The 17577-nt window shown below is 45.3% G+C and overlaps 1 protein-coding gene across 1 annotated transcript; it reads right to left on the reverse strand.

Moving 5' to 3' along the window:
- Positions 1-8928: 8928 nt before the first annotated feature.
- On the reverse strand, positions 8929-15238 carry LOC308172843 (DEP domain-containing protein 7-like; the record flags this gene model as incomplete). The annotated part of the gene is made up of 10 exons (XM_080547790.1): positions 8929-9143; positions 9346-9418; positions 9913-10038; positions 10447-10589; positions 10858-11078; positions 12596-12773; positions 13159-13284; positions 13709-13814; positions 14154-14338; positions 15235-15238. The coding sequence occupies 10 exons, from the start codon at positions 15236-15238 to the stop codon at positions 8929-8931; spliced, it is 1377 nt and encodes a 458-aa protein (XP_080403916.1).
- Between the last annotated feature and the right edge of the window lie 2339 nt (positions 15239-17577).

Raw genomic sequence — 17577 nt, forward strand, 5'->3', positions numbered from 1 at the left:
ACACAGACAAACCTGGACCTCACCACTGTGATCTGTGTGGGAGGGGCTTCACTGCAAAGAGGGATCTCATCAGACACCAGCGCACTCACACTGGAGAGCAGCCTTTTCACTGCTCCCAGTGTGGTAAGAACTTCAGCCTGTTAGGTAATCTAAAGAAACACCAGCTCACTCACACTGGAGAGAAGCCTTTCCTCTGCTCCCAGTGTGGGAGGAGCTTCAGCCAGTCACAAACTCTAAAGACACATCAGCTCACTCACACTGGAGAGAAGCCTTTTCACTGCTCCCAGTGTGGTAAGAACTTCAGCCAGTTAGGTCATCTAAAGAAACACCAGCGCACTCACACTGGAGAGCAGCCTTTTCACTGCTCCCAGTGTGGGAAGAACTTCAGTCAGTCAGAACACCTGTCTGTACACCAGCACACTCACACTGGAGAGCAGCCTTTTCACTGCTCCCAGTGTGGTAAGAACTTCAGTCAGTCAGGTGATCTAAAGAGACACCAGCGCACTCACACTGGAGAGAAGCCTTATCACTGCACCCAGTGTGGGAGGAGCTTCAGCCAGTCACATACTCTAAAGCAACACAAGTGTCCTAAAAAGAGGGAAGGACCGGAACTTTAGATTTTGTTAAAGATGTTAAAGATGTTTAAGTGGTTAAAGTTGATAAAGTTGTTAAAGTTGTTAAAGTTAAAGTTGTTTAAGTTGTTAAAGTTTAAGATGTTAAAGTTGTATTTATACTTTCTACCTTTTTGTACATAATATAGTGATATGATTAGAACATTTTTTTCATATTGAAAAGGGAGGTCATTAATTATGTTAATTTATAGAACAGATGATATTTAATGAATATGTTTGTTAGAAAAATTAAATAGTGTACATAATACAGCTGAATATCCACCCCTTCATCTGTCAGTGGATCACTGACTTCCTCACCAACAGAAGGCAGTATGTCAGGATGGGCCCTCACCTGTCTCAGCCCCGCACAGTTAACACCGGTGCTCCTCAGGGCTGTGTGCTCTCCCCCCTGCTCTACTCCCTGTACACCAATGACTCTGGTGACACATCTGTCAAGACCATCAGATATGCAGATGACACCACCATGGTTGGCCTCATCACTGACAATGACGAGACCGCCTACCGGAGGGAGGTCGGCTGCCTGGTGTCCTCGTCTGCAGCCAATTGGTGTTCTTGAGTGTTCTGTTATATGTTTGTTTTTGAATTCTAGGATTTATAATAATAATAATAATAATAAACTTTATAAAGCACCTTTTATCAATTACATCTTTGTTTATTTCTATAATTCGTATGGTCGTCTTGACCCAGACGTTACAACGATACAGACTCCAATATGGTGTGCGCTGCCATCTAGTGGTCTACATGTGAAGCTGTCATTGAAGCTACTTTCCGCCGATTTCACTGCATAGTGGACATTATTCTCTTGCAGTTAAGTAGCCCGGTTTGGTCTCAGATATATGGAGTTTATCTTGAGCCTAATTAAATCAAAAGCAAAGAAATATTTTGTGAGAAAAAAAATCCACTTTGTAAGCAAAAACATGAGATTTGCTAAAAAAAAGTTCAGAGTCCAGTCAGGGCGGGACCTACAGCAGAAAGAAGTAACGCACGTCCCTATTGGCCAGTGACGTCATTCTACTGCTCTGCGCTTACCGCCACAGCAGATGAATGTGTGTATCTTAAACGGCGAAGACAATGTCATCTTCTTGCACTTGAATAGCATTAAGGTTGATGCAGTCTCACTAGTCAGCTATGGCTGATATAATATCTAACATTTTATATGAAAACACCTGCTAGCATGCTAATTTCACACGTAATTCGCTCCGCTAACGTAGTACGGAGTTGGCTAGTTAAATCACACATAGAACCAAAGGAGTTAGGAGTGTGTGACAGTGAGAGACAGATAACTCGTGAGCTTAGAATTATAAGGTTCTATCTCCGTTTAGGGCAGTTCAGAGATATTGAGCGTCAACGTTTTTACATTCCATTATGTTTTGTGAGATGGAACCTTTGTATTTTATGAATTACTAACTCAAAAATGTCAACATTTTTAAAACAACACCACACAGGCATTAATAAACACTTAATGGATCAGATTATGTAAAAAACTCAATTTTGACAAAAAAGAACCTTATAATTCTAACATCACGAACTGCTACTGTAGATACAGGGGAAGGCTCTCAGTAAGTCATTGGGTACCAGGATTACCTACAGATACAAGATACTATTGTTAAAGATGGGGGTGGAGGGGGGGTTGCTGGTTATGACTACATAAAAGTAAAGACGACTATAAATGCCCTTTACATACAGTTCAACTGGAACATTCGAAGACTGATCGAATTGTGCAACTGTCCCTCAAATTAGTTTCCAATGGACAATGGAGTGGGCCACCTTTGATCATGTGCTCTAGGACAATGGAATGCTAATTCATAACCCCCCCCTTGTTAGGAATAGACAATGAAAAAGGCAGAACCTTTACAGCTATATAGGTCTATGAATGTGTGTGCAATAAGACAGATACCTACAGGTTCTATACACAGGTCAATGTGTGTGTGCAAAAATATACCACACACACTCTCCTGCATTGTAGATGGGAAGTTCCAGCTCTCCTCCTCCAATGCTTCTCTTCTTGGTTTTGGGGATGCAAGGCAAAGCTCTGGTCTCAGTAGGATGATCAGCAATAGACTTTGCTTGCACAGCAATTCCATTCACTCTATATGATGTCCCTTCACCACTGAGAGTTTCCTCTAATCTGTCTATATTGTCCCATGCCAATAATGTGGTGAACAGAACAGGCGTGATGTTTTGTGGTAGTGGAGGTGGCATCTCCACTTGCTGCTTGCTTCTGAACACAAAGGGCTGTGTCAATTTCTACTACCTGAGAATATGACACACCATTGCCAAGTCTGTTCAGTATATGTATCAATTCCATGTTTCCAGTGAGTGACTTAACAGTAAAGGGTAACACAATGTGTTTGGTAGGGTTGACTTTGCCACAAGTAATAGCATAAACTAGGTTGTACAACATCTACAGTAGCCCAGAATGGACAAACTCATGGAACCTGATTGTATTATTATTAATATGTATGTAATGTGTGATTCAAACTTAATTGTTGCATTAGAGTTTTTCAAAATGTCAAACGAGAATGTGCCACCTTGGGTAGTACCAATTTGTGAAAATTCTGGCCTGCAGGGGGCCTCGACTTCTAATTTAAGGCTCACAATCACCTTTCACAATGAAATAATGTGGGCATATTATACATTTCCTGAATCCTTTGAGTTCTGTGAGTATTGCAGTACTTGTGTTTTGTGTCCCTGATGCCCTTAGAATCCACAGGGCTAAAAGAAAGGATATAATTTAGGTGAAAAGTTACATTTTGGGCTCTGGCCCATGGACTATCTAGATATTCTAACCCCGAGGACGAATCTGAGAATGCCGCAAATGACTGTCAGCTGTTTATTCTCCCTATCCCTAACAACTCAGTCGGTAAGGCAACAGAGACGCTGAGACCTCAACGGAGGGACGCTCTACGCTTCTATGACTGTTCTACCACAGCGCAAAAATTATACTTTTAAATTCTGAGAATTCAAAATTCCGCCTGCTCTGTGTTGTTCGTGTCGTTCAATGAGAAACAGTTCAATGAGAATCTTTTTATAACTTTTATTAACGTGCTCTGGTTACATCAACTCCATCTACCTAGTACCTCTTAGTTCCTGTCCTGTCACTACCACTACATCATCTCCGGTCCTGTCCTATAACAAGGACCTCTACTGACACCTAGTGGTAGGAGTATCCAATCGTCACATCCTCCTTTCTTTGAGGTAAGAAAAATAACAAACAGCTAACAGTTCAAGTTACACAAATTACAGGTATCAGCTACAATCTTAACTGCAGCTATGTCCTTAAAGCATTTTACTGAAACACACAACCAAACATGTTTACTATGAACTAACCCTTAAACTTTCTTTTATATGTATAACATATCAACTCAAAACATTAAACACATTCTTACACATTCATGCTTATTGTCTTTTTTTTTTTTTTTTTTTTTTTTTTTACAAGTTCAGTCTATCAGGCTTTGTGATGTGTCTTGTGGATCTTCTTATCACAGGTTCACTTGACATGTGTGTGTTAGTGTGTGGTTCAGTATATCTGTCTGTGTTACAGTCACTTGGAAGTGGACGGATGGGCTCAGACTCACTGCAGGCTTCACTGAGCTCTGGAACAGCTTCTGGAGTTTTTAGGAGACTGCGGCGATTGCGTCTGAAGATTTGTCCTTCTTCTGTTCTCACCGTGAATGACCGTGGAGCGACTTCGTCAAGAACAGTGGCTTTTGTCTTCCATCCATCAGGACCTTGAATCCTGACTGTGTCGTCGCTTGAGAGTGGTGGAAGCTGCTTGGCTGTTCTGTCATAGAATGACTTCTGCTTCATCTTCTGTAGCTGTAGCTTTTGTTTCAGCTTTGGACGTCTTCTTTGCTGTGAGTAACTCGGCAGTGTGGTACGAAGCTTTCTCTTCATGAGCAACTCAGCAGGTGACAGTCCACACTCAAGAGGTGATGCTCTGTAGCTGAGTAGAACAAGGTATGGATCTGAGTCACTGTCAGCAGCTTTCTTCAGGAGTTGCTTGAGAATGTGGACTCCTTTCTCAGCCTTTCCATTAGACTGTGCATAGAGAGGACTGGAGGTCACATGATTGAAGTCGTACTGTTCTGCAAACTCTCTCCACTCTCCGCTACTGAAGCATGGTCCGTTATCAGACACAACGGTATGTGGTATGCCATGTCTGGCAAAGATCGATTTTGTGTGTGTTATGACACAGGCTGATGACATGTTTGCTAGCAGTGCCATTTCAGGGAAGTTGGAATAATAGTCAATGACTACTACATAGTCTCTTCCTTTGAGATGAAACAAGTCCATTCCTACCTTGTGCCACGGTGCTGCTGGCACATCAGCTACTATCATGGGCTCTTTGGTTTGCTTGTTCCTATGCTCCTGACATGTTTGACACCTGCTTATCAGTCTCTCTATGTCTTTGTTGATTCCAGGCCAGTAGACAGTATCTCTCGCCCTTCTTTTACACTTTGCGACACCGAGATGACCTTCATGGATCCTCCGTAGCATGTCCTGCCTCAGAGCTCTTGGGATGATGATTCTGTCGTGTTTTAGCAACAGCAGCCCATAGACTACACTCAGCTCACCTCTGACATGGAAGAACTGTGGACAGGAACCTGGAGGCCATCCATTTTGCATGTTGTTGATGACTTGTTGCAGCTCTGTGTCTTTCGCTGTTTCCTCAGCTATCTGTCTGGACTTGGAGTCTGATACAGGAAGCACAGCAGACACCATGTTCACATGCCTCTGAACATCCTCTTCAGTTGTACTGACACTGTCCCCTGTTGGTGCTCGCGAGAGTGCGTCAGCGAGTACTAGATGCTTTCCTGGTGTGTAGATCAGTCCAAAGTCGTATCTTTGCAATCTCATCATCATTCGCTGTATTCTTGGTGACATCTCATTCAGATTCTTTTTGATTATAGCGACTAATGGACGATGGTCTGTCTCTACAGTGAAGCAGGGGAGGCCATATACGTAGCTGTGGAACCTCTCTAGCCCAAACACTAGCCCTAAACACTCCTTTTCTATTTGAGCGTAACGACACTCAGTTTCTGTCATAGACCTAGATGCATAGGCTACCGGTTTCCAGTGTTCACCCTCAGCCTGAAGGAGTACTGCACCAATCCCATCTTTTGATGCATCTGTGGACACTTTAATCCTCTTTGTGTGGTCGAAGAATGTTAGCACAGGTGCAGTGGTTAGTGCTCTCTGGAGCACTTGCCATTCATGCTCATGTTTGGAGGTCCACTTGAACACACTCTCATTGTGCAGGAGCCCACGGATGCAGGATGTTTTCGCTGATAGGTTGGGGATAAATTTACCTATAAAGTTGACCATCCCCATGATGCGTAGCACCCCTGTTTTGTCTGTGGGCCTCGGCATGTCGAGTATGGCGTTGATTTTCTCCTGGTCGGGTTGGACACCTTGTGCTGAGAGCTTGTCTCCAAGGAAGACTATTTCCTGTGCTCCAAACTGGCATTTTCTCCTGTTGAGCTTCAGTCCATTCTTCCGTATGCTCTCCAGCACTTTTGTCAGCCTCTCATTGTGTTCTTGGATTGTGGAGCCCCAGACAATGATGTCGTCCACATAGGCTCGAACTCCATCCAGCCCCTCGATGATGTGTTCCACTGCTCTATGAAATATTTCAGACGCAGAGATTATTCCAAATGGAAGTCTGAGGAAGCGGTATCGACCAAAAGGAGTGTTGAAGGTGCAATATTTGGTGCTGCTCTCTTCTAATTTGAGTTGCCAGAACCCTTGTGATGCATCAAGCTTTGTGAAGTATCTTGCACCCGCCATTTCACAGGTGATTTCCTCACGCTTGGGTATCTGGTAGTGTTCACGCCTGATGTTCTCGTTTAGATCTTTTGGGTCCATGCATATTCTTAGGTCACCGTTTTTCTTTTTCACACACACCATTGAATTGACCCAGTCTGTTGGTTCTTCAATCTTCTTTATTACACCCAGTGTTGTCATCCTGTTTAGTTCCTCCTTTAGACGGTCTCTCAATGGTGCTGGGACCCTTCGTGCAGCATGCACAACTGGCTGTGCATTTTCTTTGAGCTGGATTTTATAGGTGAATGGCAGTTCACCAAAGCCCTTGAACACATCTGAATAGCTCTGCACTATGGATTCAACAGAGTCACTAGATGTGCTCACAGTTGTGTTGATGCAGTACACTCTTTTCACCAGCTCTAAATCTTCGCATGCTTTATCACCTATCAGTGAGTCTAGTCCTTCAGCTACCACAGAGAAGAGTAAGTGGTGCACTTTCCTTTTCACTGTTACTTTCAGCTTGCATGTGCCTAAACAGTCAATTCTCTGTCCATTATAGTCCTTAAGCTCAAGCATTTTTCTTTGAATTTTTGGCTTTTCTTTCATTGCTTTGATGTCAGACCTGCTGATTAGATTTGCTTTTGCACCAGTGTCTAGTTTCAGAGTGACTATAGTCCCATTTATTTGCAGTGGTGCTATCCATTTATCTTGCTTGACAGCATTTATCTGCTTCTGTGGCTCTACTTCACAGCCCACCATGCCAACAACATATGGGTCACTGTCACTGTCAGTTTCAGTGTCTTCCCCCACTATATTTACAGGTTTTCCCATCCTTTTCTCTTTCCCTTTAGAGAAGCACTGTTTGGCAAAGTGGTTATTTCCTTTACAATGAGAGCATTGCTTACCAAAAGCTGGACACTCCCTTGGCTTGTGCTGCGAGCCACAGCGTTTGCAGTTGAACGTCTCACCGTCTGTCCGTTGCGTTTGTGCGCGTTGTTTTCCTTTGTAGAAGACCGCGGCAACTGTCACATCATCACTCACTTTCATGGAGCCCGCTGCCATCTCGCCGAACGTCCTCACGTGAATCCGGGACAGCTCACTCGCATGACAGATCTTGATTGCCCCCTCTAATGTCAACTCAGCTTCCCTCAGCAGCCTTTCCCTGACCTTTTTATCCTCCACACCAACTACGATCTGGTCCCTGATCATGGAGTCCTTTAGTGTAGCAAAGTTACATGACCGTGCTTTTAGCTTTAGGTCAGTCAGAAAACTATCGAAAGGCTCGCCCTGCTGCTGGATTCTAGAACGGAACACATATCTCTCGTACGTCTCGTTCTTTTTGGGAGAGCAATGGGCATCAAATTTCTCGAGCACTTTATCCAGCTTCTCGTTATCATCTCTTTCCTCAAACACGAACGTGTTATACACTTCTATGGCTTGTGGGCCAGCTATTGTTAGTAAGAGTGCTACTTTCCTGGTGTCCGGCTTCGTTTCCAATCCCAACGCTGTAATGTAGAGTAGAAACTGTTGTTTAAAAGTGCGCCAATTGCTGTCGACATTCCCCGTCAGTTGCAGACTCGTCGGTGGCTTCACTGAATCCATGTCGCATTTCACAGTTGTATCTTGCACTGTTTTACTCCTGGTACCATGTGTTGTTCGTGTCGTTCAATGAGAAACAGTTCAATGAGAATCTTTTTATAACTTTTATTAACGTGCTCTGGTTACATCAACTCCATCTACCTAGTACCTCTTAGTTCCTGTCCTGTCACTACCACTACATCATCTCCGGTCCTGTCCTATAACAAGGACCTCTACTGACACCTAGTGGTAGGAGTATCCAATCGTCACATGCTCCAGACGTTGTTGTGCTCCGGATCATTATTGTGTCGGCACGGGCAAACCACATGACGTGTGGACTGGACCTCATTCTCTTCCTAGGGACTGGATCTTCTCATCCAAGTCTTTATTCCCAACTCTATGCCTGTTGCATAACCACAAAGAATACACTCATTGAAACAGGATATGCAGAACTTCTGACCCTATCCAAATTAGCTGCAGACGCAGGGTTGTCAGGGAGTAACCCCCCCCCCCCAGTGCTACTGTCACACCATGAAGATGCTCAATAATGCGTTCTGTTTTTCTCGTTTCCATTGGAACCGGCTAAGCTAAATCCGATCTGTTTGGGAGGGTTGTCTAAGACTAAATGTCTTGGAACATTATGTGGCAAATAGGGTCCCATCCCTCTACTAATGTAGAGTTAGTGCCTCGACAAAACTAACTGAATGTGAAGTAGCATGACGGAGGAGGGTAAACAAATGAAAGATAGAATCATGACAACTTTTTTTTTTTTTTTTACTTTTTTTATTATTATTTATTTTTAAAACACATTCATTCAAGACTTCACATTCACCTTCTCACATTCAAGTAAATAAAATCCATCTGTACAACGCATCTTTACAACATTTACATGACCGTTGTTTTCGTTTTTTACAAAATAATACATTAGTTTATCATTTAAATATCACTCCAGCTACATATCCACACTGAACAATTTGTTTCCAAAGTACTGGACAAAGAGGTTAGGGTGGCCCTTGTAGAACTGTCCCAGCAGAGGCTTCTTCTCTTTGGGGGACAGTTTGGGATTCTCGTGGATTGTCTTGAGTAGGGCCCACAGTTGCTCCTTAGTCGTTTTCTGTACGTTCTCCACGTACGCTTCTTCACTGACTCTCTTGCAGTATGTAGGGCCTGAGAGAGTGAGAGAGGGAGAGAGAGAGGGTGTGAGAGAGAGAGACAGCGAGAGATAGAGAGAGTTTAAAGTTTAAATTCAATCAGACAGTACAGTAGTATGGACAGACAGACAAACGGACAGACAGACAGACAGACAAACATACAAACAAACACAGAGTGATGGAATGAAAGAAAGAAAGAAAGAAAGAAAGAAGGATACCTGTATCTGGGTCTTTTCCCTTCACAGTCTTGGAGAGTCGATCACCGACCAGTTTGTGTCGCGTCACTGGAATCTGGTGGAAGATAATCAAATCAGTTGAACACGTCGTAAAAACATAGTGTTTTCATTACATTCTACTGCACAATGTAAGTAAGCCAAAAAACGAAAATCACCCCAAAAAGTTCTGGACTCCAATATCAAAGCCATCAGAGATTCAGAGGGTTGCCTGGCTACATCCTAGTGTTGCTATCTCCTGCCCCCCCCCCCCACCCCTCCCCTTCTCCTGGTCTCCTCACGCTATTCAGAGAGCAAACAGACAGCTGACACGGGCAACATCAAGAGCTATGGCCTAGATAACTAACTCCATCCTAATTCAGTCTTACTGTTTGAGAAGTAAACAGTCTTTAAACAGCATCAGCCCAGTGACCCCGCAGGTCACACACACACACACACACACACACACACACACATGCACGCACACACACACACACACACACACACACACACACACACACACAGAGTGCCTTCTGATAAAAGACGGGTGCACACACACACACACACACACACCTTGAACACATCACAGTGGTTGTCCAACATGAACAGCACCATCAGGTCCACCTTCCCCTTGGCCAGTCTGGAGCTGTACACCATGGCCCTGGAGAAGGACCGCTTCACCGCCATCCTGTTCTCCACCTGCCAGAGACCACAACACACCTCAGCAACACACCTCAGTAACACACCTCAGTAACAATAACACACCTCACTAACACTCCTCAATAACACACCTCAATAACACACCTCAGTAACACACCTCAGTAACACACCTCAGTAACACACCTCAATAACACACCTCAATAACACACCTCAGTAACACACCTCAGTAACACACCTCAATAACACAGCAACAACAATATCTCTGTGGTATAAAGGGTGAAATATCATGCATACACACACACACACACACACACACACACAGAAACACACACACACACACACACACACACACACACACATAGAAACACCCACACCCACACAGAAACACCCACAGAAACACACACACACACACACACACACACACACACACACACACACATCCCTCACCTCTTTGTGTAGTTTGACCTCCTGTGGCTTGGCTGCCACAGCCATGAAGCGCAGCAGTCTGCGCAGCTCCTCTTGGCTGCGGGAGTCCTGCAGCTTCAGACACAGCTGCAGCGTCTCCAAAGCCTGCTCCAGCTTACCATTCACTAAGAGGGACAGGACAGGTGTTAGCGCCCACTAGAGGTGGGGGTGGGGATTGATACATCCGCACAGGGTTGCTAGCAAGTACCTTTTACAGAGGGAATTTGACATAAAAAAAAACTCACAGAAGTGAAGAAAAAAATCGAATTCGTAATACAACAGTTTGCGTATGTCGACAACCGTCGTTTTTCGTAACACAATAGAACAGATGGGATGATTTTTTCCCCTAAAGCGCGTAGCCACCCCTCTCAGACGCCTCTCCTCTCTTCTTACCCAGGAGTTCGGAGATGCCGATGTGGACGTCGAAGACGTGGTTGCTGAGCAACGGCGGGTGCTGGGTCTGGCTGTAATGGCGGGCGTGGACCCCATACAGCAGCCTCTTACACTGGGCCTGGTCGTCATGGCAGAGGTGCAGCCCTCGGCTCACCTCCACCACCAACTCGTCGGGCAGGAGCTCCAGACAGTCCATCGCCGCCGACAACCACTCATCAGCCCTGAGAGAGGGAAAGAGTGAGAGAGGAGGGGGGGGAGTGAGATCGAGAGAGGAGGGGGGGAGAGAGATCGAGAGAGGAGGGGGGAGAGAGAGATAGAGAGAGGAGGGGGGAGAGAGCGAGATAGAGAGGGGGGGACAGATCGAGAGAGGAGGGGGGAGAGAGAGGGTGTGAACAAAGCCAATCTTAATAGCTTAATAGTAGACTAAAAATATATATATATAGAGAGAGAGAGCAGATGGAAGAAGAAGCAGAAAGAACAGAGAGAAAGAATTCGAAAGAAAGAGAACGGACAGCCTGTGCGCACGCGAGAAAGAGGCGGGAGAAACTTGTCTCAACCTCCAGGACCTCCAGGCAGCAGTCCAGAGACAAAGACTCCAGCTGGACATGTGTCCCTCAGAACCAGCATGGCCAGAGGGAAGGAGCATAGTGTAAACACACACACACACCACACACCACACACCACACACCACACACCACACACCACACACCACACACACACACACACACACACACGCACACGCACACGCACACACACACACGCAGAAAGGATAAACAACACAAGCCGGCTCTGTTGTTCCACTGCCGTGAGAGAGGAGAGGAAGATGCTGACACACACACACACACACACACACACACACACACACGCACACGCACAAGGGAGCTTTACAGAACCCTGCATTTCTGCCTGGTCAGATAAGTCTGTAGACTATGAATCACGTCAAGGAGCGACTGGGGAGAGATTTGGCTTTATTAGTGCCAGGCCTCCATTCTAAATGTGACGCTTCGGGTATGTGGAATAGATCTGATGTCGTGTCGGTGGCTCAGCGGGTAGAGCACGGCGCTAACAACACTTAGGGTTGTGGGCTCGTTTCCCGCCGTATATACTGACAAATGTAAGCACTCGCTGCAATGTAAGTCGCTTTGGAGAAAAGCGTCAGCTATAATGGCGTATATTAGATTAGCATACGCTTGCCCCGCGGTGGCGTAGCGGTCTAAGCACTAGCCACTAGTGCAAGCTGCCCACCGGGGACTGGGATCGAATCCCGGTCTCGCCAGACCCGGATATGGCCGAGGCACACAGGGAGCGGCATATTGAGCGGCCACTCCAGAGGGCGGTATAGGACTATTTCCGGACAAGGATCCGTCGCGCAACAGCGCCCCCGGGGTGTCGGAATAACGGTGCTGGGCTCGAGGAGCCAGTCAGCTAGTCTGCCTGGCGATCTCCTCTGGGGCTGCCGGCCACGGGGTCGTGCGGCGGATCCTACGCAATAGGCAGGGGATAATTGGATGCTAGGTTGGGTTCAATTGGATACCAAATTGGGTGAAAAAGGGATAAAATCTGAAAAAAAGAAAAGAAAAAAAGATTAGCATACGCTTGCTAACTACAGATCCTATGGAAGCGGAGAGGAAAACGTACAGATACAGGAGTGAATATGTTTGAAATAGAAAGAAGTAGGAGAAGAGAGGGTGAGGTAAAGAAGGGCTGGAGGATGAGAAGGAGGAAGGAGGACACCTACTGGGCTTCGCTGAAGGCCTTGAGGACCTCCCTGTCCAAGTAGCTGGAGGTGTACAGCAGGTCTGGGTCGCTGTCCATGCCGTGCAGGCTGGGCCGGGGACACTCCCTGCCCTCCAGCAGGCTCTCCAGTAGGGGGAGCTCTATCAGCTGCAGCAGCTGACGCCACACCTCGTCCACCACTGAGGAAGAGAGGCACGGATGAGTCACCACATAGGAAGAGGCACAGAGGAGTCACTACACAGAGGAGTCATGGCACAGAGGAGTCACGACACAGAGGAGTCACGGCACAGAGGAGTCACCACAGAGGAGTCACCACAGAGGAAGAGGCACAGAGGAGTCACCACAGAGGAGTCACCACACAGAGGAGTCACCACACAGGAGTCACGACACCATGACACCATGGACAGAGCCCATTGTCACACATACGAACAATCACATACACACACAGAGACATAGACACATGTACGCGCACACACACACACACACACACACACACACACACACACACACACACATACACACAGACACACACAGACACAGACAGACAGACACACACACACTTACACTCCTGTGAGAGGCCCAGGTTGATCATCTGAGGTGTGATGGCGGAGGTCAGGTTGAGGTGTCCTAACATGTCCTCTAGTGATTTGTCTGTTTTGACCGGGGAGTCCGTGGAGTACCTCTGGTCCTCTGGCCTGAAGAGTCACATAATGACAACAATCAGCGGCCATGATTGAGAACAATCACAGACCTATTACTGGGACCAAAGTAGAATGTAATCTGAGATGTTTTTCAAAGAAAAGTAACTAGATTCTTGTTTTTTTGTTCATTTGAGATTGAATTCACATCGAAACAAAGCCGTTAGAGCTGAGACTTCTTTATGATTTCCGTTTGAAGAGCTCAATCCGGTGCAATTATTACAAAAAACCTCTTCAAAAACATTAAAACAGAGATGCAGACTGGCTTTAACACCAGCGTCACTTTCATGTCCCAGACACAGATTAGAGGAAGCAGGCCTGGAGGTTAGCGACCGAAAAAAAGCCCCCAAGAGTCTCACAGGTTGCTACGCTTTGAGCGGAGCATGAACCGAGAAGCTCAAATAGTTCTTCCTCACTGTCGTCCGACTCTGCGCTGGTGATGTCGTCTTCGTCCTCCTCTTCGTCTTCCTCCTCCTCTTCCTCACTGGCCTCTTCCTCGGAGGCTTGGGGCTCCTTGAAGTTCTGAATCAGAAAGATGAGAGGTGTCTTACTACAGAGTAGTACAACCTACAGTGTTCCACATCTCCAATCCTGTATCCTCTCTCTCTTTTACTTCCACCGCTCTCTCTCTCTCTCTCTCTTCTCCTTCCCTTAACTGGCCGTCTCTCTCAATTCCATCCAATGAATCCAAATCTAACTCCTCAGTCCCTCTTACTTCCTCCCATAATAGTCAACACTGTTCTCTATCCAGACACTCTATCCAGACCCTGGTCCCTACAGTATCTCTTCGATACCTCCTACCCTCTCATACATACTGTACTGTACTCGCTCTATCCCACCCCTCCTGTCGCTCTCTCTGACCTCCATAGGGTTGACTGTGATGGTGAGAACCGAGTCGTCCCAGTCCAGCTCTCTCTCCTTGGCAGTGTCGGAGCTCTTTCCTTCCTGTTGGTGGGTCAGGTGGATGCGGTAGATGCCTAGCACCACCACCACCACTAGGGCGGCGTTACAAATCACTATCACCACTGTGGCAGCGCTGGGGACGCCTGGGGAGAGAGGAAGAGGAGCAGGAACAGTTAGACCGAGGCAGGAACAGGCACGCAGGTACGCATGCAGGCACACACATATACACGCGCAAGCACGAACACAAACACACACACACACACACACACACACACACACACAGAGATCTGTGTCCTCTTGCAATATCATCAAACACATTGCACTTGCTGTATCCGGCAGACAATGTATGTGTGTGTGTTCTATTAGTGTGTGAATGCATTTACAGAGGGCCCTCTTTTCATGAATAATTCAATTCAATCTGTTCTTTACGTCTGTGAAGGAAAGACATCTTCAGACCAAATCCTTGGCCCTGAAACTCACAGAGGCTACAAGAGACCCTCAGATGCACTCTCAGAGAATCGTACACGCAATGAAACAGTGAGGTTGTCCCTGGGAAAATATTGTGAAAGATGGGGGTGGAGGGAGGGGGGGGGGGGGGGGGGGTTCTGTTTATGACCACAGAAAAGGAAAGATAGAAATGCCCTTTACCTAGGAGGGAGTTTTAAACATTGAAGACTGTTCAAGTTGTGCAACTGCCCCCATAATTAGTTTCCATGTGTCAAAGATGCTAGTGTAATCATTGAGTTAATTTAGTATGCTGTCTCCCATCACAGGATGATGAATGTCCTGTTCTCTCTACCCCTCTCTCACTCTCTGTGTCTCTGGCTGCGTACTGTAACCATATTCCACTTAAGCTAATGGTCTATCTCCTTCCCTACTCTCTCTCTCACACACACACACACACACACACACACACACACACACACACACACACACACACAGCAGTCTAACAGCAGTAGCCATAGAGCTCTCCAGGACACTAAGCTGACCCATTTGAGTTGGATGAATAATTAAGGTAGAGCATTCATTGGGATCTGACCCATTTTCACCATGCTCTCTTTAACATAGATTTTAGCTGTGATAGTGGTTCACATTGATTCTAAGGACCCAGTGTATCTGCTGGGCTGACTCACAGGTGAGCAGGACATGTTTTGGTGCTTGGTAACTTTGAAACTTGAAATGAATCATGACCTAGAATACTTCAATATTAGTTCTGCCTTTACAGCGGCAATCTGGGACTGGCATTTGAGGACTTTTAAATTATTTATATACTGTATAGCCATTGATTATTGAAGAATGTAACTTGAGTCCCATTCACACCTAGGAATTTAGTGGGTTATTGCTGGAGAGGGTTGGGTGTGAATGGGTCTACCCACTAAAATCCTCTCCAGCAATTGCCGAGCTACGAACCTATTAGAAAGCTGACTCATTTAGTGGGCCAACCCACTCAATCTCAAGCCCTTTTAAAATGGGTCACTGATTGGTTAAAATAGCAAGCCTTCACAAAATATGTGAGGAATGGTTGATTTTGCTTTGGATATCTTCATTCTCTGAGCAACAATACAAACATACAAAATGACATCTTAACTAGACCTAACACTATAGCCTAGACCTAGCCTAACACTATAGCCTCTAGTTTAAAAACAAGTGTACATTAAACATGTTGTCCCACTCAAATGATGTAGCCCCCCTCTATATAAGGAGTTGGATGGTGAATTGTTTGCTATTAGGATACTATCATACTAACTCTTTTGATATAACACCTGCCAGAAGATATTTGGTTACAAATGCAACTGGCTATACCTAGGTTACCCAACTCTGGTTTCCATATTGATACAGTTTCTGTATTAAATTATGCTGCATAACAGCCTTCACTCACAAAATATTCCCAAGTTCATTAGCTATTAGAGAATTTATATGGCCGAATTTTCCCCATCGTATTGTCCGAATTGGGATAATCTGTGTAATTTTATAAAGTCTGCATCTGTATGAGATACACATCGCTTACACATTTTCATTTATAAATCACTTACACATTTCATATTATGCCTCAATTATGATTTTGAAAGGCTACTGGTAAGTGAGACAATTCAAACTGGCTGGACCAGTGTGGTTGATTGATTTTACACGACAGTTCTATTCTAATGCCATTCTCAAGGTCTAGGGAGTCCACCCACTGGTCGTAGAACGTGCGAAAACGGGGTTTTGCCAGGGTTGCGCTACTTAATCACCATTAAAAATACATTTTTGGAAGATATTGTCTTACATGTGTCAACATACATGTCCATATGTATTATAGTTTTAGCTCTGTGTACTTGTTTTCGATGTACTTATTGTTTTAAGAATGTAATTTCAATGTTACCGTTGCTACACACTAGCACTTTCCACGGCTCTGACCAATAGTAATCCTTTTAATGGACGTGTCACCGGTATCTAAGGCATCTTGACTTCCTATTGGTCTACCCGCAAGTCTCCACTCATTGGACGTGTCATGTATCTAAGGCATCTTGACTTCCTATTGGTCTACCCGCAAGTCTCCACTCATTGGACGTGTCACCTGTATCTAAGGCATCTTGACTTCCTATTGGTCTACCTGCAAGTCTCCACTCATTGGAGGATTTTTTCCTGAGGTAAATGTAAGGAGACACTTGACAGAGCTTCATCATTGACATCTGATCGTCTTCGCGGTAGGTTTTCTGTTCAATTCAACTTGTTTTCTATCTAAAAATATAATAGCTACATGTTTGTCTTGTATCCAGCGGCTTTTGATTAGAAATATAGTCTGATTCTCTAACAATCTTACCGAATTATTATATACATATTTGTTGTTGTTGTCATCCTTAGCTACATTTCTCAAAAACTACGAACTGGCTAGCTAGAGTTGACTAGTAACTTCAGTCATGTGGATGTTGAGCTCTGTTTCAATGTTGGGTGAATTGATTTGGAACGGTGAAGAGGTTATTACATTACCGGCGCTCTCAGAGCGAATTTACGAACGCAGCTGTGATATTCTGACGTGTAGCAAGAATATATACTGTATATGAATGATGAGCCACACACTGGATATCAACTTGACTCTTTAGTTATTAGACGTGCTCGCATTACAGCATAATATGCATTGACTACCTCTAGACTCCGCGGGACCGAGTCTTGACTGTGTATCTAGTCTACCACCAGGTGGCAGTAGGGGGTCTAAACATTACAGCAGCCAATGACTCTTTGTGTTCTGCTTTCGGCGCCAAAGAGAAGTGGTCACGTGACCCGGGGGGACGCCTCAGAACGTTGAGTTTACCTCAGGAAGTCTCGAGACAGCGGAGACACACGACAGAGACGCAAGGAGAAAAGGTTAATATACATTATTATGTCTTAAACAGGCTAATAT

This window comes from Nansenia antarctica (assembly GCF_963989245.1).
Source record: "Nansenia antarctica genome assembly, chromosome: 17".
Classification (NCBI taxonomy): Eukaryota; Metazoa; Chordata; class Actinopteri; order Argentiniformes; family Microstomatidae; genus Nansenia; species Nansenia antarctica.